The following is a 26,752-nucleotide window of genomic DNA, read 5'->3' on the forward strand; positions in this document are numbered from 1 at the left end:
ATTTACCTGTAATTAAATATCTACCTATTCCGTTTAGTTGACACAGTTTATCGTTGCTTTAACCAAAAAAAGTTTTGTCAGATTTTAATTTTATACAACACCAAGTAAACGTCGTTGCGTGTCAGTTTCGCTTCCAGGCAGCGTATGTAAAATGTTAAAGGCTGAAGCAAGCGTCGATTTAGGGAAGGAGCCGACGAACTTTGAAAGTGGATCCAGGCTTTCGTACAGCAGAGAACGCGAAAAATGCGAAACAAGTAGCACTATAGAATTAGAAAAGACGTTACCGGTTCATAAAAGAACGAAAAACGACAAGGCTGAGATAGGAAGAATAAAAGAAAAGCTATTTTGAAAACAAAACAACATTGTTCAATACTGGCTGCTAAATAGTTAAGAGAATCAGTTTTCCTTTCCCTGTAACAAGTTTAATGTGAAATTTACGTCACTTTGCATGCAATTGGGATTGACCAAGGCACATTAACAGACCTATATATTTATGAATACACTGAACTTGCACAATGACACTTTTCAAGCAATTGCCTTTGGCACAAGCAAGTGATGACAAAGCTTTTTTCATGCGGCGATTTTCGTTGCTTTGACTTGATTTGAACATTCAGCAAAATGTATACAAGGATATGAAGGTTTCGATGTCAAATGCTTATCCTCAGCGTTGCAGAATATTTGCCAAAGTGCGCACTCCGGTTGTGCGGCGAGGCTGGTAACTACCACTCGTACTTATTTGGAGGCAGATTATTCACAGGTACTGTTGTAGAAACGAAATGACTTCAACTTCGAAATGCTCGTTGCTGTCCGGCCTCCTTATTCCGTGGCGTTCTCCCGGATAAATCTAATGGAAGGGAACAATGAAACATGGATGCAGATGACACACGAAGCACGTGACCGAAAGAATAACAATATTTCTTTAATTGGGATTCTCTATGCTAAACTTTGAGGCAGGTGACCCCTTTTAAGTGTTTTAAGCCACTCCCTACTTGTCGTACTTTGCATATAACAACACTTTTGCACAAACTCATAAATAATGAAGTATTTGTAAGACATGTGAATCCACTTAAGGCAATAAAACCATATGTATGTTTGGTAATAGACAAGTACAGCTTGTTCTTAGAAATTATGTTGTTTATTTTCACATTAAAGGTGAACATTCGCGAGCCATTGTCGTTATTATTAGACTTTCAACCATAACATGCACGTATCTTCGCGTTTCATGTTTTTCGGACAATGTACATTGTTATAAAATCAAAACTACTTCAGAATGACTAAACTAACCTGCAGTTGATACGGTTTGCAATTTTTCACCAGAGCATTTACCAAGTGGGTGGTGTGAACGAAATGGACATTTTCGTCAATCAGGCCATGCACCACGAGCAAACGATTCGGCCTAAAGTAAAAAAAGTAATTTACAACATATGTGGAGCTCGAAAAACTGCTTCCCTCGACGGCTAAGAATAACACGAACGGACTGAACCATGTTGTGGGATAAATTACGTTTACACAAACACTCGTTTTTATTGGCCAGAACATCATAAATACATCCTAAACTGAGGATGCCAGTGCAGGCGAAATAATTTGTTCTATGTGTATAACAAAACCAGTTGACTTCAATCTGAAACTTGTGAAAGTTTCAAATTATTGTCTTCCTATCGGATTTGTCGAAGGTAGTAATAACAATGCTCAGTAGAGGGATGGATTCTGGGCAAATTAAGAAACCAGTCTTACATCTCATATTGTTTTAATTGTGTGTAGCCACAAAAACACCTGATGTGCAAACTCGTTGTGTCAGTACACAACCCAAGCTTTGAGTGGGACAATAAGAGCAACCGGTTTTAAATTACAGGCCTCAATGTAGCAGAGTTGTTGAATGCGAACTTACTCATTGGGGAGTATGTTAACTGACTTGACAACGGATCCCTTCTGGTAACCATCGGGATTAGTTGATGGCAAGCCCATGTACCTTTCCGTGTACCCAGTATCATACAATTCCCAGTTGACGACAGGTGCACCAGCAATAGCAATCTAAAGACAAAAACAGTATCATTTTATTTTTCACCTGTAGTTCTACATTCAAAATGTACACTACTGTTCCTAAGCGACAACACTACGTTCTGATACCTTTAGTAATAGTTTACAAACCTTGTTCAAACACAAGATTGTTACTACCAAAGTCCTATAATGTAAACCCTTTATGTGTTATTTCATTGGCCTTGTAGCTCCATATTAACTATTTGTAAATCAAATGTGGTGGCTCCTTATGCTACACTTCATACATATAAATATGTTTTATCTGATTGCGAACTTACTACGAAGTTTCCAAGAAAAATTTGTTGAAAATTAGTTGTAATTTTAATTTACCTTAAATATATCAGGTCTCTGTGCAAGTGCCATTAAGGACAGATATCCTCCTGTGAAGAATAAGTAGGATTACTGACAAGCTAGCTACACAACCATGTGAATTAACATACCATATGACCAACCATGAATAGCAACCCTTGAAAGATCAATGAACTTGCACTTCTGTGCCAAAAACTGTAAGCCTTCCACCTGATCAGCAATCTCAGTTTGTCCCTGCAAAACATTCACAATATTGGTTAAATTTTTAAATAAAGATAATGAAAAATACACAATACGGTTAAACACAGAATAAGTGTGATTAACTTATATAGTTATACAGTGTCAACACAAAAAGGATTTTCTGGCAAAAATATTGATAAATATCAACGTTGCGGTTGCTATGCAGCATCCTTCATGAAGATGTACTCTTATCCTACATCCTGATGAAGGATGCTGCAAAGCACTATTTGTATTGATAAACTGCCTGGCAATAGTGCTATCAGTAATGAACTACACAGTGCATAGCTGGGTTCTGAAAGTGTTATTTGAGGTACCATTTTGTTTTTGAGATGTCCTTCGAAGTGCAGGCCACGGTGAGGTGACCCCCTTCCATCAATTGTGACCACAACATAGCCAAGTGAAGAAAGGGTGTACAGACGCTGGTACCTTAAACCTTTGAAGGAGTTTGTGACCAACTGAACCTGAAGGCAAAAATAAAAACGAACATATTTGGGTGCTCATCTCACTGTGCAATTATTAACAGTTTGCAAAAAGTGATAAATTTAAAATGTTGACCTTTTCACAAAACTTCTTATGGTTTAAACCTAAATTCGTGAATAGTTTTTCATAATACTAAAAGATACAATTAATAATTTATTTGTTGCTGACCCTACAAGGCATAATATTCAATAACCTTGAAGGTATTTTGCCAAAACCTATTAATTCGGTCAACGTTTCAGTTGTTACACTAAAACATCAGCAACGAACTAAATAACTAAGTTTTGCCAGAAGAGCTTTGAATTTTTTGAATTAACAATTAAATTGGCAAACACCAACAGTGCATTCACTTGATACTGCCTTAAAACCATTACCAAGATGAAGTACTAATCTCTATTTAAATGAAAAAACAAGATCTTTTTTCTTACATGGGGACCACCATAGATATAGAGCACAGTTGGATACTTTTTGTCTGGTTCCATGTTTCGTGGTTTATGATACAAGCCATGCAGTGTGTCTCCGTTTGAGTTTGTGAATGAGAAGAGCTCAGGAGGAACATACTCGGGAACAAGGCCTGAAGCATAAACTGGTTATTGCATGATAACATGTAAGACAGTGATTGGAGACAGAACCAACACCTTTGGGAATAACAAGATGCCTTAGACTATAGACTTTTTATTCTAAGTAATACTAAATGCACGTAATGCTCTTTGGCAACAAAAAATTATTTCCAAACCACACCTTGAGGTTCCAGAAGGTTTACTGCGGCAACCGGTCGTGGTGACAAACAATAAACCTTCGCAGAATAAAGTTCCTTGATGCTGCTTGAAACTGTGATAAACATCTGGCAATCCTAAAAAGCACACATGAAATTCCTGTTGGCATATTGAAATTGAAAATGTACTGCTCTTCTGGTATAGAACTATTATACCAGAAGAGCAGTACATTCTAAAAAGCACAGTTTAAAATACTGTAAAATTCATCAATATTCATTAAAGATACGTTTGTCTTCGGGTATGCGCATAGGTTGCTTAGCATCTATAGCCCCACCTTGCTCATAGACACCGAATGCGAAGCACATGAATTTGTGAGTCTTGCGGGGTTTTGAGTCGTTGCGTATGACGTCACATACCTGAACATAACCAACCAGCATAAGTGCTTTACAGTAGATAAAAAACACAAAATTATTTACAGATGCGACTCAAGGGGGGTTTCCTTCAATGCCATGAAATAGACATTCTGGTTGATCTCATCAACCCACATCTGCAAAAGAGGGAAATTTTTCATACAAAACATTTTGGTGATTCAGCACATTAGCAGTGATTGACAGAGGTGGTGTGTTGGGACTTATTTGCATACTTGTGCAACTTACTGAGTCAGGATGCTCAAGTACTTCCCACTCTCCTGTTGTTAGAGGAGTGACAGTTGTGACACAGTTCCTACATTCATCTGATGAAAAGAAAAATTGATAAAACAATCAAAGTTTAAAACCAACCTTTTTTCAAATGGTTTGTGATAAAAAAAACAGTGTAATTTTGTGTATTGTACAACATAAATTTAATAACTACTTCAAAACATAGCATACTTGAGACCAAATCGCCTGTGCTGTGGCGCTTCGAACGATTTTGTCTTTTTAGTTGGCAGTTGATGTGGTAAAGGTGGCGGTGTCCAGTATGCTCACTCGCCCATATAAAGTTGATCTCATCAGTTGGGTCATTGTGGAAAAAGTGAAAGGTGTCATGCAACTGTATTAAGAAATTTTATGGTAAAACTATGAGCAATTTTGTAGAAAAGATAACCAAACAATTTATGAGCAAAATTCCATGTGGCATAGGTGTTGTAACTGTACAACTTGTACCAAAACTATTCGCAAAATGGTAATAACATTAATAGCTTGACTTTCTTTTTAATTCTGTATTGATAATGTACATAGTGCATTTATTTAAATTGTTTTAAAAAGACAGAATTAAGCGGAAATTAAAAGTTTCAGATATTTTAGTTCAGCAACATTAAATAGTGTTTATGTAAGCAACTGAGTACTGTTTGTGCAACGAAGTTGTTTACCCGTCAACGTTAATTGCATTGCACAGCCAAGTCATGACTTGTTTACTTAAATCACATGGGACAAAAAGAGCTTACCCATATGTAAACATACTGAACTTTGCATGGCCTGTTTACAATGGCAGCTGGTAAATAAATGAAAAGGTTAAAATAGGCAAATTGCGACAAAATATTGATTCATATCCCCTGCCATTGCTTCTTTTGCATCACATGAAAGTTAGTTGTGCAACCAATGGCCTTTGGTCCATTTTTTATTTACTGTAAGCTTAAAGAGCATGTAGATTGATTTTGTAAACTGATCGACAGGAAAACCATTTTTGGTCTACAATTTGGAGTCTCATTCTAATTTTCTTGTTAGTATCAACTGTCATGATAAATTATATACTATATGCTTGTCTTTTGTAAGGGAAAAAATGCTTGACTCACATTTATCCAGATCTCAGACACTTCTTCATACAATATCTTAATATTGTTGTGTGCAGAAGATGGGGGTAGGGAGCAATCGCTCATTTCTACATCAGACTCATTGCTGCTCGCATCATCCATGGTCGGCGAACCTGGGACAGGCTGGTTGCTTTCACTGGCCTCAACCCGGTCGAATTTCGACAGGGGAATGTACACCACTGCACTTCTTTGTTGTTTGCGGTCAAGGAGTTGCACCCAGATTCTATGACAAAAACAAACACACGTAAGATAAACTACTTTCTTGAATTATAGAAGCTTGAGAATTTTAAGACTTTACAAAGAATTTCTGGGGAAGCTTAATTTCCTTTGGGGTGTGTCATGATATTTGATGCAAAACACAACAATAAGAAAACAAAAGTTTCCCAATACCAATGTCACCCATAGCAAAACCCTAGTTGCATTCCTCTTGTTGATATGTTTTTGATAAGATAAAATTTTATTATTTGGGGGGTTTTGATTGGTAAATATGGACAGATTGCTCAAGGGGAAATGCTACCACTCAGCATTGATATAAATTGTTTCCAAAACAAAATGTTTTTATTGAACATACCCTTTGCCACTGGGTAGCCAGTTGATGCGCACAATGTACTCCATCCATGGGAAGGTTTCATTGAGGGGTTCTGACAATTTCTTAATGGTGACATCAAATATCTTTGAATGCAAATTTAGTTGTTTCAATGTCTTGGTGGTCACAAATAAAAGCGTTAAATTGAAAGTATTTTACCAACCTGGCCTTCATCATTGGTTGAAAATTCAAGCATTTGGAGGTTAACTTTGGCATTTGGGGTTCCTGAATAGAAAGTAAACCCAGTATTTAATTTTACATTTCAGACACAATGCTACAAGCACTTACCGGCTTTTGGATATCGATAGGAATCCAACCCTGGTGTGCCAAGGGGATTTGAAATGTGAGAAATCTCAACATCCGACTCATCAACCAACTCATACAGAATTCTGTGTTGACCTGAACAATGCAAATGATTTGAACAACTGAAACCATGGCGTGTTACATTTCACCATTCAAACAGGACGGAGATAAAAATGTCAATATACCACAAGAAAGGGATTCAACAAAGCTTTGTTTCATAAAAATACAAACAATTGACTACAAAGATTTGTGCTTGCGGAAAAGCATGTTTTTCCAATGCATAATAAACATCTACAAAGTGGTCTCAAAATGTTTGCTGTGTGTATCATTATTAACAAAATTATTTGTTTGTTGAAACATTATAGACATACCTGTAGGATTGTTTGGTTGCCACCAGTATCCAGTGTATCTGTCAAATTCCTCTTGAATAATGTAGCATGCCACTCCAGCTGACATTGTTTCGTCTCGAGGATTTTTACATCCTTAAAACACAAAATGGTAACAAATCTTCTGGATTAAATTTGTTGACAGAAAAATCGTTTGATTTTGATTTCAATCGTATAGTTGCATCTTATGGATTACCTTTGCGGGTATGGGTGAGCCGTTTTTCCATTCTACTTTTTGTATGGGTGACCCAAAGGTCATTTTCATGTACAAAAGCAATTAGTTTTGGGTTGTTTGGAGACATCTTTGGGTCCATTCTACATCCATTGCACCGTGTGTATACCTCAGTTGGCTTCGGTGCTTCAGTCTGAAAAGTTTAAATAACTCTGTTACAAAAGGTTTAGAAAGTCTTTGTCACTATCAAATATACCACTAAACAGTGGCAGCAAAAATAGGACCTAAATGTTAAACCTCAAATAATTGACTTTGTCACACACATTATTTTACAAATCAAAAATGAACCAACATCATTACACATGCAATTTTATTGTATAAATGACTACATTACTTTTGACATCTATAAATTATTAAAGACACAAAAAATTAATGTTAATGAGTTGTGAAGATGAACCAAAAAATGATATGTATATTCAGGATTTTTTAATGGGGATCGAATTTTTTTGGGAATTCCCCGATTTTCCGGTGTAAACTAAACTTAATTGTGGTCGAGCATTGCGAAATACGTAAACCAGTGTTGGCGCAAATCTGTCACATAAAACGGTGGCTTCCTTGCGCAATCGCGTAACGCTATGGAACACTCGATGCGAATTTTTGCGGTAGTGCTTGCGTCGTAGTTTTAATACTACTACTTTGAAAGAAAGGCTTGAATATATTTGTAACCAAAAGGGGTCAAATGTGCGCGTACGTTATCAAGAAAACGTGCAAATAGAAACTTTTTATCATGCGGTGGCCTTGTATGCCTCTTTGCACCTTTGCTAGCGCTAACAGTTGTTTTCAACAAGCGTAATATTGGCAACGTGTTCAACAACTAAACTAATTGACTTACACAAGATAACCGCTTGCCATTACAACAACGTCACCACTAAAAAACGACATAACGTCCTAAGACTGACGAAAAATGACACTTATTTCGTAACAATGCCACACGTTTGGTAACAATGCCAGCGTTCGGTAACAATGCTCCCTGTTCGGAAACAATGGCGAATGCATGCATTAGGTCATCGTTTATGGAAGTTTTTTGTTTTCACAGGGATTTCGACAAAAGAAAATACAGTAGCGTTTGTTTAGCTATCAAAACGAACCAAAATATTTCACAAAGGGATACGCCCATGTGTATATATACATAGTTAAAGACCGATTTGTGAGTATATTGACATTTAAATACTTTTATATTTTTGTTTTTAAACTGAAATGAATGTAATGAGCATTGTGCCACGAATGCGTTCTCCCATATGTTGACCTAAATACCATAAAATACATTCCAGATCGAATGGAATATTTCATAGGTACCCTTCCAATTTCCGCAAGCTTTAGGGTAAAAAGGCTCCCAGCAGCAGGGAAAAGCAGCTGAGTGTTGTCTGAGCTGATTTGGAAAGAAGTTATTCCGTGAACGGAAAGTCGTTTGCGCTCACGAAGCAACTCTTCCTCTTTAGAATATTTGTCTGTATGCACAGAGCTTGCCTGCACACAAAATAACATTTGTTAGTTGTACAGTAAGGATTAGAAGACTGAATTTCAAAATTAGGATGCGGTAAACAGCATATATATATATATATTTTTTTTATGCAACAGAAAGAATTTTACATTGAGATCAAGTAAAGAAAATACTGATGTCATCTCCAAAATGTAAGATTTCAAAGTTGAACAGCCCATAACACACCTGAAAAAATCCAAGTGCTGATTTCCACTCAATAGGCTTATCCAATAACTGTGGTGATGGCTTCGAAGGGACATCAATGTACAATAAAGTGTTTTCTCTCTGGTCTGGCAAAACCCCCAAAAACAAAATTCTTGTACCGCCATTGGCTTGCTTCGTATCAGACAATGAGAAAATGTCTGGCTTGCATTGTTCACTAGGAATTTGAACAAAAACAAAGTCATGGGGTATTTTATTGGCAAACTGAGCATGCATCTTGCGAGATGTCCGAACAGATCTTCGTATTTCTTGCCATGAGCTTCTTGTGGTATCAGTCTGCATAATGGAGTTGGGTGGATTATCACAAGAAGATGTCATGGGTGAGTCAGCATTTTCCTTCGCATCCGCATCAAAGTGTGTGTCTTCACTGATGACCTGATGAGATGAGGCCATACTCTACTGTCGGCCAGAAAAATGTGTTTGCTACTTTCTGCAAGAGAAATAATTGGTATTTATTATGTCTGCTCGAGATACTTTTTGGAGGGGCAAAATTGAAACTAAGAACAGGCACTCTGCACACACACAAGCTATAAATAATATAACTGACACCTCAAGACACTCCTTCACATACTTCAACACTGAAGCCCAACAGTGTATCAATGTTATCGTTTTTGAGGACTGTGGTCACACTGTAACACTGCGAGGTTGAGAACCAAAACACGACTTTTAAAGCGAAAAGCGTGCTGCAATTTGTTTACATCACGATTACGGTGCCACTGGTGTTCAGTCTCCAACGCACACACACTCATAAAATGTAAATAGCCAATTACAAAACCGCTCGATTTTCAAGTACTTTAATTTGCAAACTATACGCTTCAAACATTTTTTGCAAAAAAGCAGCAGCTTACACTCCTTTTCGGGAAATGTGAGGTGAATGTAAATCGGGAATCACCAAGGATGACCATAAAAATTTTAAGCAAAAGTAAGTTACGTAAAACATGTCAGTGCGCATCATTTTTTTTATCATTTTTTAACGCAATGTTTCCTTACTTTCACAGCTATAAATTAAATATCTTTGTCGATTTGTGAAAAATAAAAATTTATTTAAAGCAAGTTATTCAAAGCTCTACCATAAAATTTGTCTAAGCATGGTTACCGATCAAAAATACTACTGTACATACACTTCTCTTCAACCATTAGTCCTCTCATTTATTTACGAGTTAAACGTCACACAAAGTTAAAACAAACCGCACATCCTCATGGGACCTGACAACCACTTGATCTCTATCTCTACAGTGTTTAATAGAGATCAGTAATGACAACGTATCAGAATATTCTTGCCAATTTACCATATTTTACAAGGGACAACAACCATTCACCAAAAGTGGTGTTTTTTGAATTAGAATCAAATTACAGGGGCCAGCAAGCAGTTCAAATCTCAACAATAAAATTAAAAAAACTTTTGCACCATTACTTCAATTAAAAAAAATTGCACTAAAAAAATAAAAAAAATATCGAACATGACCCTCTTTTCGCTATTCAGCATAATGGCGGCATGCAAAAATACATTCATAATTTAAACAACTCTGCTCAGCGTTGTGGTAATAGGTGCCAATATCGAACACCATCAAGAAAATGGAAATTTAATGCTCTACAAAATAAAAAAAAAATTTCTTGTGCTTATTTTTGCTTTGGCCGCCATGCTTCGCGTATTGGAGGCTGGAATGGCAAAAACTGGATCTGGCAATAAGTCACTTTCTTATGAAACCCTGTTCCGTGTTAGAAGGAAATTGTTCTGCTGTAACTGACTTTCCTAGGTGTTCTAGTCGAACAACAGGCAGCTTTTCGTTATAAGTTTGTTTATTACTTTAAGCTATGTAAATACAATCAGTTGTCAGCAACATAAGATGGCATTGTACTGAGTGTCCTAACTAGCAGTTTTCATAGAAAAACGGGGTTTGGTTAACACACAAATACGCCGAACGTGTATTTCTTTGATTGTGTTGTGTGTAACTCACATATATGCACAGCGTACCCTGCGAACTTAACACGTGCATCTCCGTGTTCTTTAGTGTTGCTTCAGCAGATGAGACCTCCAACCCCTTGGAAAACATTCAAGACCTAAACCAACAAGAGAAGAAATATTCCGATAGTAACACGACTAAAAAAAAAAAATTTGAAGATAAACCCAGCCATTTTCTATTAATCTCACTCACCAAACCAGAACTTTGCATCCAAACATCCAAACTATTTCTTGTATTCATACCAGGTTTGTTGAAAGTAAACGCTCGTTGAACAGTTTAGCACATATATTAATAATGTCGCAGGAGGATGAACTACACGTGCTTTGTTGTAAATAGTTTGCAGCCGATGATGTTGGAAAGTAAATAACCCTACGAACAGTAACGTTTCCAAGGCGACGGCATACACGAATGTACGCCAAAGTATGAAAACTATGAAAATCTTACCTTGTAAATGCTGGCCTGCAAGAGCATATGCAAAAAGCGTGGGGACAAATGCTGCAATAATCTCCTTCGTTATCTTCCAATGATTTATTTCACTAATATCAATAACGCTATTACGAAACAACATAATTAAATGAATGAACGTATGGCTGTATACCTATTTGTGCAGTGCTGGGTACCACCTCTAGCCCTATGACTCGTATGTTCTTTTGACAATGTCATGAGGAAGTGTTTGGCTTTTATCTTGCAGGAGGAAAAAATTCACGTTGCGTCACAGGATGAAATATTACGTCCCAATTACACTGCAGCGATAACCCTGCGTATATGAGAATGTCCCCTGGCAAGTTGGAGGAGCAGGCACAGTTGGTATATCGCTGGGCCTGTTCACCCTAACTTTGGGCTTGATTTTTCCAATATCGCTCCCGACTTGTCCGGAAAAAGGCCTTTGTCAGTATCCTATTTAAAGGAAAACTGCTTTATAAATAAACAAATTACGGGTTTGACTTAAATATTTTGTGTAAGTTTACGGCGAACATGTATATTTAGTGGAATTGGGCTGTGCTTGTGTTGATACTGCACGTAGAATTAACACGTGGTCCGATTCACATGCGGTGGGGACCGTTTGATACCAGCAAACATTTTGTGTAAGTTTAGAGCGAACATGGCCACACCGAAACACATTAGCAGTCGTAAGTTACGTTGACGTTGACGTTGACTGAAAAAAATCACAGTCAATGACGAACTATTAGACATTGATGTACCACACTGCCATAAGAAAGTTTAATTCCCCTCGAAAGAAACTGCAACAACACGACTGTGATTCTGTGAATGATCAGAAACAAAACAGCCAGCGGAGACTTCTCAGAGCACAACATTTAAAGGCGATCTACAGTATAAAAATTGTGCGTCACACGATAAACCTATGAGTAAAAATCAATATAGTTAGGCTATATCACTAAAATAAGCAAAGCTACGTCCATTCATTTGCTTATATTGTTAGAGAAATAAATTATTTAAAGATAACAAAAAAGATTACTTTAGCATTTGTGTCCACGCTTTTTGCATGTGCTCTTGCAGACCAGCAATCAAAAGGTAAGATTTTACAAAGTATTTTTGTACTTTAACGAACATTCATGTATGGCGTTACCGTTTGTATGCTTATTTGGTTTTCAACACGGGGGCTACAAGAAAGGCATATATATGTTTGTGATCGCGTACTGGGTGTGAGCTTCTTGATAAAGGAACTGGAACATGTAGCACGATTGTGTAGCAATGTAATACTGAGTAACCGCAACGTAGTAAGTTAGCAAAAACGATTTAGTGTGACGGACTGAAATGAATGAGTGACAGTAAGGAGGAAATGGCAAGTCCATGCATCATCGGCCACAAACTATTAACAACAAAGCACGTGTAGTTCATCCTCCTGCGACATTATTAATATATCAATGAATTTATTTCTCAAGTGGTCATGAGAACCGCTTGATTCTGTTTGGCGAATAGTTTTAATTGCATTTGGTAGAGCATTAAATTTCCGTTCTCTTGATATTGGCTAATATTGGCACCTATTACCACAACTTGGAGAAGAATTGTTTATATTAGAAAAGTTTTTCGCATGCCGCCAATGTGCTGAATCGCGAAAAGAAGGTCATGTTCAATGGGCGATTTTGTATTTGAAGTAATGGCTTAAAAGCTTGTTTAAATAGTTTTGTTGAGGTTTGAACTACTTGCTGGCCCCTGTAATTTGATTCTAATCCAAAAAACACATTTTTTGGAGAATGTATGTTGTTCCTTGTAAAATATGGTAAATTGGCAAGATTATTCTGCCAGAATTCTGCCAGAAATGGATAAATGTGCAAACTATTGTTTATCCATGTGGAACGTAGAAGTAAGAGGATTGTTTAATTTTTTTATTGCAACTTTCTTTTCGTACATGTTTAGGTTTCCACAGAAGTTTTGCTGTGGCTTTTGTTTGTCGTTTTTTATTTATATTTTGGCATTGTTTGGGTTGTTTGCTTTTCTAGATATGTCATAGCAAATTAGACTTGTTTTGCAAGTTTCGTTTTCATGTTTGATCACATTTGCAAGTAAAATTTTATTTTATGGATTTAACATTGATATGTGGACCAAAGAGACAGAAAATAAAGGTGGATGCAAGTATAAACATTTTTCAATTTAAAGGAAAAATTAAAGAACTTTTTCAAATAAATGAAGAGGACCAAACACTTATTTGTAAAGGAATTACTCTATCTAATGAAAGAGACCAACTCTTATCTGTCTCAAACATAAAAAATGGCAGTAAAATTATGGTTATTGGAAGGCGGCATGATGAAAAGGAGCAAAAGGTTTTGAAGCAACTTGCTGAAATAAGAAAAATAGTTGAACAGGAAACAACTATCTGTGAGGACCTAAAATCTGAGCTCGACAGTTTATTGAAAGGTTTTATAACAACTGAGTGCCAGAAAACAGCATTTGCTGACATTAAAAAGCGCATATTTTCTTGTTCTCATAAGTTGATGAAAAAGTTGGAGTTGGTTGATGAACTTGTTTTGGATGAATCGTTTAAGGATGCACGCAGACAAAGAAAAACTTTGGTTAATAATATACATAAATATTTGGATACTTCTGAAGAAATGTTAGAAAAACTAAACGACAAATAGTTTTTATTAATATTATTTCTTTTTGATTATCGGTGCACTAAAATTTTACTGTAGAAGGATGCTGAATTTTTAGCATGTTGTGTTCATATTTTTGTGATTTTATTTTAAATATGTTTGTATTGGTTGGCAAAATCTGGTCCTATTTTATTTAAATGCTGTGCAATCAGTTTCCTTATCAACCGATGAAAAATCACTTTGTACAATGTACACTTTTATGATTTGCCTTTTAACTGAAAAAAATCAAACAACGAGACGAAAATGTACAAATCGAGACAAAAAATACAGTAAAACCAACAGGTAAATAAGAAGACGAGAATACGCACCAAAGCTGTAAGAACAGTAAATGTGGAATAGAAACAGACATATTTTTCCTAATATTTCTTAAATAATTTTTTTTTTATGTTTGAAAAGAGCCAAATCACTTCGCGGCAATTTTTATGTTAAATTTAAAAAAATATGTGAGGCGTAGTTTGATAAATATGTAACTGATAAATTCAAATACAACCTTAACACAGTATTGGCCCTCCACGAAAGGGCAGTCTCGGAACACAAAATACATGCAGAGAAAGAAACTGCTTCGTTTTGTTCCAATGAAACTTAAATTTGACCGTATTACGTATACTTCTGCACCGTTTAGAGCACAAGCGTATTATGTCGCTACCAAATGTTCACAATAACATCACTGAGTGCGGTGTTTGGCGTGTTAATGCGTAATACAAATGCAAATGACAGTATCCGATTGGCTAAGATTGTGAGCCTCGTCGATTGGACCGAAATCATACATGTCTTTAAGCTTGGTCAACCGTATTTCAGGTCTATGACGGTTTCTCTTCAAAAAAACAACAAAGAACGATTCAAGATCCGTTCCTCCTGCGCCGCGGTCTTCGGGATTTCGATCGTTGTTCTGGGTCGCGAAGGAGATTGGAACGAGTTGGAAACTTGAAGTTGTCGCAGATGTTGCTGTTGGCTAATCTTCTCATTCCGGCCTCGTACTTTCGCTTCCACCCGTGCCAGTAGTCCATATGGTCTACAACAAGTCTTGTCTCAAAGTGATCGCTTGCAGTGGAGTTTCCGAGAAATTGGACGACGCCCTTATCATCAGGCTTGCGTTCGATTTTGCGCTTGCGACCCATGATGAGGTAGTCGCGGTAGGGCCGCAGTTTGGGGCAGCAGCTGCTGTACACCCATATGTATTCGCGCTTCATCATTTTGAAGTCGGACTTGTAGACCGTTTTAATCAGGACGTCGTGACTGAAGCGCTTGCCCTCGACTTTTGACTTTGACTGGACACGTGCGTGTATGACTGAGAAAATAAATTTAAATGATTAACATCAGTTAGAACTTACTTGAACATTTTTTCTCAGTTAAGATGCATTGTAAGTAATGTGTTGTAAAGATTAGGCTACTATAGTTTTTGTTGGAACCACATTTTCCGAAATATTTTGGAGAAGTGACTTTTAACAATTATGCTATATGTCAAGTTACAAGTCTTTTGATTGTGATCAAGTAACTGTGGATTAGATAAGGAGATTTAACAATTACAATAACTAACTGAACGACAAAAAAATGTGGTTTAACTTCTCATTCAATTTACAAACAAGCCATGAAAACGGACAGCAGATGGCGCAATTTAGTCAGTGCTTTTTATCATATCAAAGTGTTGGTTAAGGCGGTTATGAAACGCAACATCGATTGTGTGCATAAGATATCTCACGAGACTGCAGGAACCAACACCGGCTAAAACACTTTTTAGAAATTGACGTCATGTTGTACAAGGAGAGAGAAAACAACAATGTCCTATGTATAAGCCGTTAATCTCATCAAAGCACGACCTGTCAAGGTAAGTCGATAAAATATCCGCGTTTTAACTAAAAAGCATCAAAATGTCAGATTTGTGTCACGTGGGAAGTTTTGCCAATGACAAAGTAGCAACAATGGCCGCTTATACAAGACTGGTGCCGTTCTTCCCAAGACGGTGTAAAGGCATAAGAAAAAAAAAGTTTTACTAACCGAAATCGCTCTGACAGAAATGGCGTTTCCTGCTAGTGGGTCGCTTGCAAGGCGTGCAGTACTCCGGCTTTGGGCGTTTCGGGATCTGCTGACAACATACGATTAAAATGTGGTAAAGGTATATAAACCACAATTGTTGTGAAACACAATACTATGTTAAACCGCATTTTACTGTATAGAGATCATACAATCCCAAGTATAAACAAAAGGCAACTTTTTACCGTACGAGGATTCGATCGGGTCAGGTTTTCTACTTGGTATATGGGCCAAGCGCCTTGACCGATTTGCCAATTGGACACACAACTTGGCGTTTGTCTACATGTTAGCTAACTCCTTGACGATCGTCATTACCGCGTGGCCACCAAAAACGAATGCAAACTTTGTTATTACCTTTGGCAGCTTTTTGCTTCTTCGTGTAGTGGTTTGTCGAGTTGTGGTAGTAGGGATGGTTGTAGTGGTAGTCGTAGTGGTTGTTGTGGTCGTAGTGGTGGTTTTAGCTGTGGTTGTTGGCGGTGTGTAAGGAGCAATGTAATAATCAGGTTCTTCAGATGATTCTAGTGCTAAAAACAAATAAGCATAAGTGAAATGTATGGACTGGACATAGTAAGAGAAATATGCAACACAACATCAGGACAATATACCAAACAATGAGAAATAAGTCCATCAGAACTATGGGTATTGTGACTTAATAATCAAGTATATATTTTTTCGCATGCTGCTATTTGAAGATGAAACAAAGCATGTAAAAGCAAAAACATATGCTATAGGGAAGAAATAAGATTGTTATCACCACCGTAAAAAAGTTAGAAGAGAAGGAATGCATGTTCATCATTTAAGTGACTCTTCAAAATTCGGTAAAGTAAAAGGTTTGAGAGAGGAGGGGGAAGCATTACTCGTCATGCACATTCATTCGGTTAAAATTAGGGTCCCTTGTAGGCGTATCACGGGGCCTGTTAATAATTGCACCACCACCACCGCACAGCCAGCTTGGATGCTGTATGTCGCCCCGCTAGCAGGGGACATAGGCGTGCTCTTTAACTCTTATACCCTCGACTGCCGGTATGGTGTGTGTGATCGCAACCAACTGAGCCAAATTAGTACCGCGGGTATTGGGCAGCCGGTACTCGTACTCCACGTTTGGTTTTCCGCTCAGATACAGCACCTGCGAGAATCAGCCGTTGTGATTATTGAGAGATTTTACTGCGCTAAAAATAATCAGCGAAATGGTTTCACCACTCTTTGATTACAATTCCGCTTGACAAAAAAAAATAACAGCAATTGTGATGTTTTTCGAAACATGTTTTTCTTTATTCACGCATGAACATGATGAGGATCTACCAAGCTTGACTTATACTTCCAAATGGTCGTAATGCAAAGATAAATTATTTAATGGTGTTTTAATGCCGTATAGGTATCATACTTTCGTTTGAAAAATTTAAGATAGCTGATGTTGGACTTTTTCTGAAGCCGATAGCATACTTAGCTTAAAGCTGTTCATGGATTGTATGAAAACGGATTTGAACTTAAGTCAAGTGTGTGGCCGTGTGTTTATACGATCTACAAGCATCTAAATGTTGATATGAGTCAAAGTGTATGAACCCACCATGATGTACAGATCTTTGGTTGTCGGTCCTTTCGCTACCAGGGTTTCAACGATGTCATCGCTACCCCTTTCATATCTGAACGATGCTCCGCCGGCGGTCAAGTCAACTGACCAGCTAATAAGGTATTTGTCGTTCAGAACGTAGTCATGATATGGCCCTTCAACTAGAGCTGTATTGAAACATATGTAAAAGGTTAACGAGGCATATAGGTACCATTTGGTTTTAACAATTTCTATGCTTCCGAATTGGGCTCGGTATGTGCTACAAATTGCATGCGATATTAGAAATCTAACAAAGTGATGATTAAACCGGATAATAAAACATACTAAAACAACGGTAAATGCAACCTGTCTTCCTCATATATTAATTTGCAAAACGCTTTCTGTGGATACCACAGAGTTCTTCACTCAAAATGTCAAATCAGGAGTGCGACCCGTGAGGGCCAGAAATCTGTTTCAGATGAATTTGTGGTATGTGATTGTGGGCCTTATGCGCTTTTTCCGGGAGGTTATTATCGAAACTTGAACTGTTAAATAAATCATCGCAATTGCACGGCCTGTCATCGGGCGAAATCCGACTCCGCCGACGCGAGATTTTGTGTCTGATGACTTTTCAACCTTTGCCTCTCTGTGGCTCAGATTTCTAAGATTTGTTGCCACAGAAACCACGACCGGAAGATAATAAGATTTCTGGTTGCCTTATAGGGTAAGTTAAGCCCAGATTTTGTGCAGCTTCAACAGTGGTAAAATGTCCTGTCACGTCTTTGACTTATAATTTACAAGTTTGATGTATAGTTTTAGTGATTAAACAATGTGAATTCTTTCCGGCAAAAACATTCATATCGTCCACCTGTGACGTCAGTTACTTTGCAACTCACGTCAAATGTCTTTTTAGCGCACCGACTGAAAACAAGTCGCTGTGACGTAGCATGAAACCCAAAGCAAATAAGAGGCGGACGCCCCGTAAATGAAGGGACTAAGGGTCAACAGTGAAAAGATTTGTAGACACTGGTTCCGAGAAATGGTGAGCTGTATTCACCAAGAACATGTTCAAACAAATCTAGTTGACTTTACTTACCCAGGTAGTTATTCGTGGTTTCCATAATTCGAATGTGGGTTGCACCAGCCGGAATAAGTTTTGCCACGTTATAGCCAAACTGTTCTGTGGAAAAAGATCGAAATGTGGTTAAGCTTCATAATTCTTTGCTGCAAGACAACTTTCACTTGTGTTATACCGGTAGAGTTGATATGTGAACCGACAATAACGCCACTACGTTATCAAAGACTACACCGAAGCACATACCAGCATGTCGATCCATAACCGCAACACCCTTGTAGAAAGTACATGTGGAGTTGTCACCACCGCACACTCCACACGCGTCTGTAGTGACATTCGAACCGACTTGATTGTCGCATCCAACTTTCTGCGCCAAGAAATCAGGAGTATTACGTGTATGTCCCAGGAACAATAAGGAACCAATATCCTAACACAAAGAGTGGCTTTTTTAAGCTAGAGATATCATCCAACGCACAGGAATGGTGAAGTTTCATGACGTAACGGGGCGTTCAGGTGCATTCGCCCTGGACACATCCAAATTCTTCATGACGTCCGCAAGGTGTGAAGGCTCACACCTATACAAGCCGAAGTCGTTTTTGTTCAGGTTAATGCCAGAAGACAACACGACACGCCGGGAGTGTTCGACATTAAATCGTCAACACAATCGGATAAGGTTGTGAGATAATACCTTAACACGGATTAGATGTATTTTTGTTGAATACAGCAGCAACCCATACAGAGAACATGAAAGCGCACCTCCTTACGTCACCGGAAGTGTTTGTTACGTGGTCTCAAAAAATAGCTCAGATGCAAAAAAAGTTTTTTTTGGACATTACCAAAGCGTTTAAACTTTAACTTGCAAATGTGCGATGGTAAAATCTTGCCTTTCTATTTACACATTATTGATTTTCGGGGAAATGGTTGATTCATTCACAACTGCACAGCAATTTTGCATTACACTGTTGGTTATTCTAAATAGGCTTTCACGCCCACTGTTCAAACCTATAAATGACATTATCTTACGATGCGGAACAGCGTGCAAAAACAACAAGTGTGTTGGTAGAAGCGACGCCACTAGTCGCGTGCATGGGCTTATATGGGGACGCCAGGAAGATGTATATAAACAAATTGGTGTCGGCAAAACATTTACCATTAAGGGCGCACTTGAGAACAATAGCTCCCTGTGTGACGTTGCCACCATCGCCAGCGAGATGTGTTAATCATATACACCGATAAACAGAGAACCTTCCACAAAGCCAAACATGTACCGTTGTTTCGAATAATATCACATTAACAGACAGTAACGCCGCAAAAAGTGCCCACTGTTTTCGACCTCAATCAAACGAAGGCGTTAGTCAGCCACCTTGTTGGTGTTGCATGAGATTATTGGCAGGTAGTCGCGGCACTGTATTGCCAACGTGATTCAACCGATCGGTCGTTACCAATCGAAAACAACAGGTTTTTGTTTCTACCCGTACGACCTGGCGCTTGTGAAGGTCAAGTGCGATTGCATGTGAATTGCGTGGCGGGGGAAAGTGCTCGCAAACAACACGCGCGTATACAGGTGATTAACCTTGAACATGACCTTTCGCGTTTCATCATCGTTGCGCGTCACTCGTGACTTCACCGGTGTAGGGTTTCACGCTCTTCCGGCGTGCATCATTCGGTTCATAAAAACACGAGTTATCGTACTTTTGAAGCCAAATTTTTACTCGTATTAAAGCACACAGATCGGCACTGACCTACAAACTCATTGAGATCTTTTGCAGAAGTTTTAACAAGTAACGATTTGCACAACGGTTAGGACCCGCGTTTGTCCTTTCAATCGCGTTGTTACTAAAGACGCCCAACTGTTCACCAATTCCCACAAATATTTTGAATCCAGAACTCAACTGGGCGACGTCATCAGTTATTCACAAACACGACCAGAAGCGGACAAATGCGTGGACATTTAGTTGCAAAAAAAAACGTGAAAGTGACAATCAGTCAATGGCGACTCGAGAAAAAAGATTGAAACATTTGAGGGCCGCGCCTCGTACACGACTGCGCCCTTGCATTACACGTACGGGCGGGCGTTTTTCAGATTGTTAACAACTATTTGCCGCAACCTACACGTAACTGAGTCGGCGGGTCCTCCCGATCTGTTTTTGCGTGCGCAAATCTGTACGAAGGAAAGTATGACAGTAGAATTAAGAAAACCGCGCATTTTGTGTAATCCCCACAACTCAGAAGTGATTCACGTTGTTTGTTAGAGGTTTGCACACTTCCATGGTCACGTAAAACTCACCACGCACTGCCCGGAGATGCAGATGTCGTAATGTTCTTGATAGCATCGCGTTCCATCCATCACAGGCCCGAAGCTCTTGTAGAAGTTATATTCCCTCGCCATGCAGTACAGGTTGCACGGGTCACTATCCACTGCACAAAAGTTAAACCAGCTGAGTATTTGTGGTATATGACTTTAGTAGTTGTGATTTAAGTTCGCCCGTGTGCTATGAATAGTTTTGTTTGATTATATTTCTTTTGAGATGTAGTTGTATCCCATTCCGCAAAACGGTGTATGGAGTTTGCTTGTGCCTACGTGACAATGCAATGCAATACAATTCGGTACCAAATATGTCCGTGCAGCTTCTTGGGCTTCGGCCTGTCACATATAATTGACGTGGCTGCTGTCGGGATATATCGCCCCATGCTATATATGGTGATGGTGTGTGTGGGCATCAGTGACGCAGTCGGTTTAGGATTACGTACTGGGATTTTGCCGTAAACAATTGCGAAGTTACTGTTTGTTTTGTCAGGGATTTTCGCGTCGTCTGACAGGAGATGAAGCACCAGCGCTGAGGACCCCCAAGTTATTGCGCAAATCCAGCAGTCAAATTATCTTCAGAGTTTATAGGTGGGTCACACCGAGTTTGCAGAAAATGTCAAGTGAACTAACGACGACTATAGCCACCAAAAGTGGAAATCTAGTAAGTTACCGAAGCTGTACTGATAAAACTTATCAGTTCGAAACAGTAGACATGACTATTGCTTATAGATGTCAAATTAGTGATGGAATCATATATTGCAGCTAAATTTTGCAAACGCTGGAAGCTTAATTTGCATTACGTAAATTTTCGAAGTCGACAGAAGGTATAATGCACACATTTGTCCTCACCGTAATGTGGAAGCCACGTGATTGGTTTTTTGTCGTACGCATCTACCGTGTCGTGCCGCGTACACTGGTCGGCTCGAAAGTCGTTCGTCACCCCGTCGCAGTCCTATACGATGAAAATATGAAGGAGTTTAAACACTGTGTGAGATGATGATGGAACTTCACTTTTTTTGTAGAAAAGCCAACAAGGATTCTGTTTCAAATACGGTTGGGAAAATGTACACAGCTGACAATACAACGGATCTGAGAATTTGTGTTCAGTGGCGAGGCGCATATGGTGCTGCTTTTGGCAACGTATTTTTGATTATCTTTGAGGACTTGAAACTTACGAATCTTGCTAGAAGATTAAAAAATAAAATAAAAAGGGGCTTGACTCCCTGGCTACGCTAACGTTTGTGCAAAGCCATGTTTAAATAGCCATAATCGGGCTTGGGGCCAGTGGCGCTTTACGCCTCGCCTCCCATCGCAAGAGGAGAAGACGGATGGTAGGGGAGCAGAATGGTCGATTGTCCTATTTCATGATTGAAGTATGCTGTGTGGATGTAAGCAAACGTATAGTACGTACGCATCTGCTCGGCTTGGAGCGGTCCCTTGATTTGGAAGAATTTGCAACAGTATCGCGTTAGTAAATATGAGCATATAGTGCCAATGTCAGTATAACGGCAATTGTAGTTGTTGGGCCTGTCAACTACACGTCATGCTAATGGGGACACACGGCATGCTAATGGGGAGAAGTGGGTACATTGTTACATCGGCATGGTTAAGGATTTTCTACGAGTCTGAAACTCGTGATACTGTGGTTTGACCACAACATCATGGACGTTATGTTTCCAGGAAGAATGCATCCATGTGATTAAACAACCACGGATTTTTACCGATCCGTATTGCTCATCCTTCCGTGAAACCAATCTAATACTTGTAATATGTCTATAGTTAAAGTTACAAGTCACTCGCAAGCTTCAAAAGGACCAAAAGGATATGCAAGGGTTACTTGCGATGTGTTAACCCAACGGTTCAACTCTACTTTGTATAATACGCAAAACTTGTTACAGCAATTCAGTCCTTGATTCAAAAAAATGATTCACTACATCAATATTACCAATACCAAGAGCTTAGGCGTATCTTGGCAATCTAAACCGAAGCGACACAAAATAACAGCACTTCCAGATTGTGTATCCTATACACTTCGCGTAACTTGTTTATCGCTCAAATGCAGCGGATTAATGGTGTTTTCGTCCACTTTACACACACTTACGAATCACCGGTGTGGTTTTAAGTTGCCACACGTATGCACAAATAGGCACGCACTGTTAGTCTCTACGAACAGTTTTCAATAGTTAACCGCACAGGTGTTGACGTGACAGTTTACGTCACGCGCGGTTAGAAGGAGAAGAGCGATACGACCATCCAATACTTGGTGACATGGACATGGTTTGCGTTTTTTAGGATTTTAAAGTTCAGTGGGGTGCATCTGTGCGTTATTTCCGTAGTCCTACGCATTTGCCACTGCACTGTACATTAGAAGCGGAATTGTAGGGAATGAGACTGGTGGTTGTACTTACAATGCTGTTGCATATCTGGTGTTGCACGTCATCGTCGGCACAATCTCTCAAGACATCTTCCGGTGTTCTGCAAAATGAAGATTACTATAATATTGATGCAACCCAACAACAATGCAACAAAGCGACGTCGGTAAAATAAAATAACTGATTGCATGGTGACGAAAATTATCAACCAAGATTAGCTCCTAACATAGAGAAACGGGTACTATCATACGGGCGGTCAAACCTTATGCCGCAACGTCGAGTTCTCATGGCCACTCCGCCTCCACAAGACCGAGAACAGAACGACCATTCAGTCCACATGTTCCAGTCCTGTTGAACAAACTCCTGCGAATTCAGTTGGTCGAAATCTGCCAACACAAACTTACTGCGGTTATTGCGCCGTCTGGCCGCTTTTTATTATATAGCTGAGAGCGCTTGAACGGATTATTTCCACGGAACGTACATTCGCGTTACCGCAAAAATGCCTCGGCTTTATCGGATTTTTCGCATCGAGCAAAGAGAGGTTTTGTTCCAGAACGATTGCTGCATATTTTGGGGGATTTCAATGGGAGAGGGCCGTACGCTGCTACGCATACATTGAGCGTACATTGCAAACCGGACTGCTGGAAAAACCTGTTCTTGTTGACACTGAAGTAATTTTTATATTAGTATATACTCCCAAATTCGTTGTGCGTTACTAAAATGAAAAATCTATGTCATACACATGAACAAATCTAAGAGTGAGTGGGACGAGAACAATTAATCTGTGCGCATGTCTTTGATATTGACATTTACCAAACTCATAGTATGTCATTGCCTATTTGCTTAGCTCTGTCTCAATAGAAACACCCATAGAGGTAAACCCTCACGACGAAAGTATTCTGCTATATTTATTTGACGAAAATGTTTTTTTTTTATCCCAACGTACCGACTGGCTCGATGTATGCGATGGGCTGAATTCGTACAGGTTGGTAAGCATCGTTCGGATGCTGCTTCGAGACTTCCTCGCTTCTTCGTCTCGTCTCAACGCGGTCAAGCGGGGGATGAAAAACGTCGTTCCGCGGTCGGTCAAATTCCTGCGCCTACAATAAAATCAGTATGTTTTTAATAATTTAGAGAAAACAGGTGTTGCAGTAACCCGAAAACTGGATTTAACAAAACAATGCATCAGATAGAAAGAAAATTTTTATTTTGAGGTAGAGTGATATCTCTACACTTATAATTCGATATTACCCGCTGCCATTAAATCCTAAGGTATATTTTGCTACTTTCGTCTCGCCAATTCTACTAGCAAATACTACGAAAAGCGCCAGTTTCAACTATAAATGCACATTGCAACATACCTGGCATAGACACAGCAGAGCGCACAGCAGCACGAAATTGCCACACAATTTAACAATCATTTTCTTTGAACCTAAATCGGCCTACTATCTGCAAAAAAATACGTAACGTGAAGGTCAAAACCTCAATTTTGTTTCTGCTTACGTGGTCAAGCGAACCGCAAACACCGACGTTCAATAATTCTTACTCGCACGCGTTTGACTCCCTCGACACACGACTAGGCGGTGTTTGCCTTTGCGTAGGAATGTTTATTGCCTTTCTTCGCGTAGTTTGCTTTTCACGTTGTAAGTTGAATGCTTTGACGTGAAGTTTTCTGATTCACGTGAAGACTGCTCGCCCACCCTGTAGAGGTATTTTAACCCTATCCAACTATCTCCTGAAACGCACAACCGTCGCTCAACACCACCGGTTTATGACGTTTGCAGAAGATTTGACCAGATTACTCCACTTACTTTACTGCTTTGGGTGGTTTTAAGGCTAATACGACATGACCTAGTACGACAAGGCTGGATTTGTGCAACAAGCAACAAGGGTGGCTGTTGAACACTTCAAGTCAACTTTCCTGTTTAAGCAACGCGACTAAGACAAATATTCTGGAATTCATCGTATAATCCCAGCTGTCTGCGAAGTGACTCCTTCCGCCACGGCTCCGCCTCAAGTGCTGTCATTTGCGCGAAGTCACCCAGCAGGAGTTGGAGTGACGTAACAACGGCTATTACATGCTTCAGTGGCACTTGAGGGCGTGCACACAGACCGAGCTAGCAGCGTAAACAAACTCTTATCAAAGGCACGGTTCCCTTTGAGAGGCCACGCTCGCTATTGAAAGCTGCCGCCGGATGTAAGGAAGACGACTGCGCGAGGATTGGGCCTTTATCTCAGAAAAAGTTCTCTTCATTCTCACGAGGAAGAAAAGGAAAATAGGATGCCTGATTGAGCTATTCCTTAGCTTCGCTTCACAGAACGGTTAATTCGCAGTGGAGTAAATGTACACGTTCCGATAGCGGTAAATCACTCTGATATTGCATTGCACTTGTCACCCGAGACGAAATCTCATAAATTCCCTTAATATGCAGCAAATAAAGCCTTACACAAGTATATCTTTGTAAAGGTTGTGGCTATTTTCGCTGGAAGAAGGTGTGCGTCGTGGACTTAAAGGGCGAAAGCTATTCAAATATTTACCTTGTGTTGATCCGGTCGGCGCTCGCGAACGCAGCAATACCGAGAAGAGACCGCGTCGCAACGACGGGTATACGCAAGGCCAATAAACCTCTAAAGAGCCACCCGACCTTGGTAGCTTGCCGCGCGTCTAATGGGTTTGCGTTTACGATTCGGTTCCGCGGACTAGCGCTTGCGCGGGCTGCGGTTAAAGCGCTGATGTAAAGAGAGCAATGACACATCAACATATAAAGGGCACTGATAAGAAAGGCTAGCATTCCAACAACAAACAACAATTCCGCACCACAACTCAAAGGGAACTCGTTTGAAGTCAATAGAATCCGAGCAAGACGGGAGTGCAATACCATTAGTGGCGTCGACCAATACAAGTGGTTTGGTGTTATATAACTCGTCTAAAATTACTGGCAGTCAGCAACTTTGAAGGCGTATTGAATTTGAAGAGGACCGGGTCCGCCCACATTTCACAGCGTGAGAAAGGCGCTGGTCTTGGTCTTCGAATCCAATCTAGATAAAATCAATCTAGATTTATTGTAACTCTTTGTTTCAGAAGGTCGTTAAAGCAGCAAGCTTAATCTCCTTTGGCTGTTTGTAATTATTTAAAAAAAAATCTGATATCACCGGGATTTTGGACGTGCAGACACGTTGCCCGCTACAATATCGGATTAGCGATGAAGTTCAGTACACTTTGGAAAAAAATTACGTAATTCCACCTGTGTTACTTTCTCGTTGCGCAAGTATAGATAACATCTTACCCCAAATAAACTTTGCGTATTTGGGCTGGCATCGATCATTGAAACGCCGCAATCCGCAAACTGGTATGCACCGGTTCTAATCATTTTCAAAGCAAGGAGAAAAGAAGAAAACGAACTAGTTGGTTTTGAAAAATGGGTTTAAATCTGGTACTGCGCTTGCATGGATACACAAACTTACCAACCGTCTCCAGTAAAACCGACGAAAAAAAACGGTACAAGCAGCTGATTAAAAACACAAACATTTTAAAGGAGAATTGCCTGAATCAAAGCAGAGAC

General features: G+C 39.3%; 3 protein-coding genes across 4 annotated transcripts; 1 reads left to right on the forward strand and 2 right to left on the reverse strand.

Moving 5' to 3' along the window:
- Positions 1-80: 80 nt before the first annotated feature.
- On the reverse strand, positions 81-9,203 carry LOC145898780 (dipeptidyl peptidase 9-like). The gene is made up of 20 exons (XM_082987388.1): positions 8,742-9,203; positions 8,372-8,542; positions 7,040-7,208; positions 6,829-6,939; positions 6,443-6,553; positions 6,318-6,379; positions 6,140-6,240; positions 5,551-5,791; positions 4,649-4,808; positions 4,436-4,512; positions 4,256-4,326; positions 4,114-4,195; positions 3,805-3,916; positions 3,492-3,637; positions 2,901-3,047; positions 2,478-2,580; positions 2,368-2,417; positions 1,889-2,031; positions 1,285-1,396; positions 81-844 (listed from the first exon to the last, which is right to left on the reverse strand). The coding sequence occupies exons 1-20, from the start codon at positions 9,168-9,170 to the stop codon at positions 752-754; spliced, it is 2,691 nt and encodes an 896-aa protein (XP_082843514.1). The 5' UTR covers positions 9,171-9,203; the 3' UTR covers positions 81-751.
- A 4,004-nt stretch (positions 9,204-13,207) lies between these two features.
- LOC145897605 (BAG family molecular chaperone regulator 1-like) lies at positions 13,208-13,918 on the forward strand. Its single transcript, XM_082985967.1, has one exon. The coding sequence runs from the start codon at positions 13,282-13,284 to the stop codon at positions 13,837-13,839; it is 558 nt and encodes a 185-aa protein (XP_082842093.1). The 5' UTR covers positions 13,208-13,281; the 3' UTR covers positions 13,840-13,918.
- Positions 13,919-14,087: 169 nt separating this feature from the next.
- LOC145897604 (ADAMTS-like protein 5) lies at positions 14,088-24,640 on the reverse strand. Of its 2 annotated transcripts, none has more exons than XM_082985966.1 (13): positions 24,551-24,640; positions 24,136-24,289; positions 23,452-23,575; positions 23,226-23,292; positions 21,667-21,769; positions 20,797-20,927; positions 18,756-18,876; positions 18,531-18,614; positions 17,453-17,622; positions 16,897-17,011; positions 16,240-16,409; positions 15,850-15,934; positions 14,088-15,142 (listed from the first exon to the last, which is right to left on the reverse strand). In XM_082985966.1, exons 1-13 carry the CDS (start codon positions 24,608-24,610, stop codon positions 14,694-14,696), a joined length of 1,833 nt encoding a protein of 610 aa, XP_082842092.1. In that variant the 5' UTR covers positions 24,611-24,640; the 3' UTR covers positions 14,088-14,693. The 2 variants fall into 2 exon arrangements, with proteins under 2 accessions (XP_082842092.1, XP_082842090.1); XM_082985964.1 differs by having other exon boundaries at positions 15,850-15,937.
- Positions 24,641-26,752: the final 2,112 nt, after the last annotated feature.

This window comes from Ascidia mentula, chromosome 4 (genome assembly GCF_947561715.1).
Source record: "Ascidia mentula chromosome 4, kaAscMent1.1, whole genome shotgun sequence".
In the NCBI taxonomy this organism is placed as follows: domain Eukaryota; kingdom Metazoa; phylum Chordata; class Ascidiacea; order Phlebobranchia; family Ascidiidae; genus Ascidia; species Ascidia mentula.

Coding starts and splice junctions, on each gene's coding strand:
- LOC145898780 (XM_082987388.1), bottom strand. CDS start 9,170: ATGGCCTCATCTCATCAGGTCATCAGTGAAGACACACACTTTGATGCG. Junction 4,809..5,550: donor TGTCTGAGATCTGGATAAAT/GTGAGTCAAGCA, acceptor TTCTTAATACAG/TTGCATGACACCTTTCACTT. Junction 2,418..2,477: donor TATTCATGGTTGGTCATATG/GTATGTTAATTC, acceptor TATTCTTCACAG/GAGGATATCTGTCCTTAATG.
- LOC145897605 (XM_082985967.1), top strand. CDS start 13,282: ATGGATTTAACATTGATATGTGGACCAAAGAGACAGAAAATAAAGGTG.
- LOC145897604 (XM_082985964.1), bottom strand. CDS start 24,610: ATGATTGTTAAATTGTGTGGCAATTTCGTGCTGCTGTGCGCTCTGCTG. Junction 23,293..23,451: donor ACTCGACGTTGCGGCATAAG/GTTTGACCGCCC, acceptor TTCATTTTGCAG/AACACCGGAAGATGTCTTGA. Junction 17,623..18,530: donor AACCACGAATAACTACCTGG/GTAAGTAAAGTC, acceptor GTTTCAATACAG/CTCTAGTTGAAGGGCCATAT.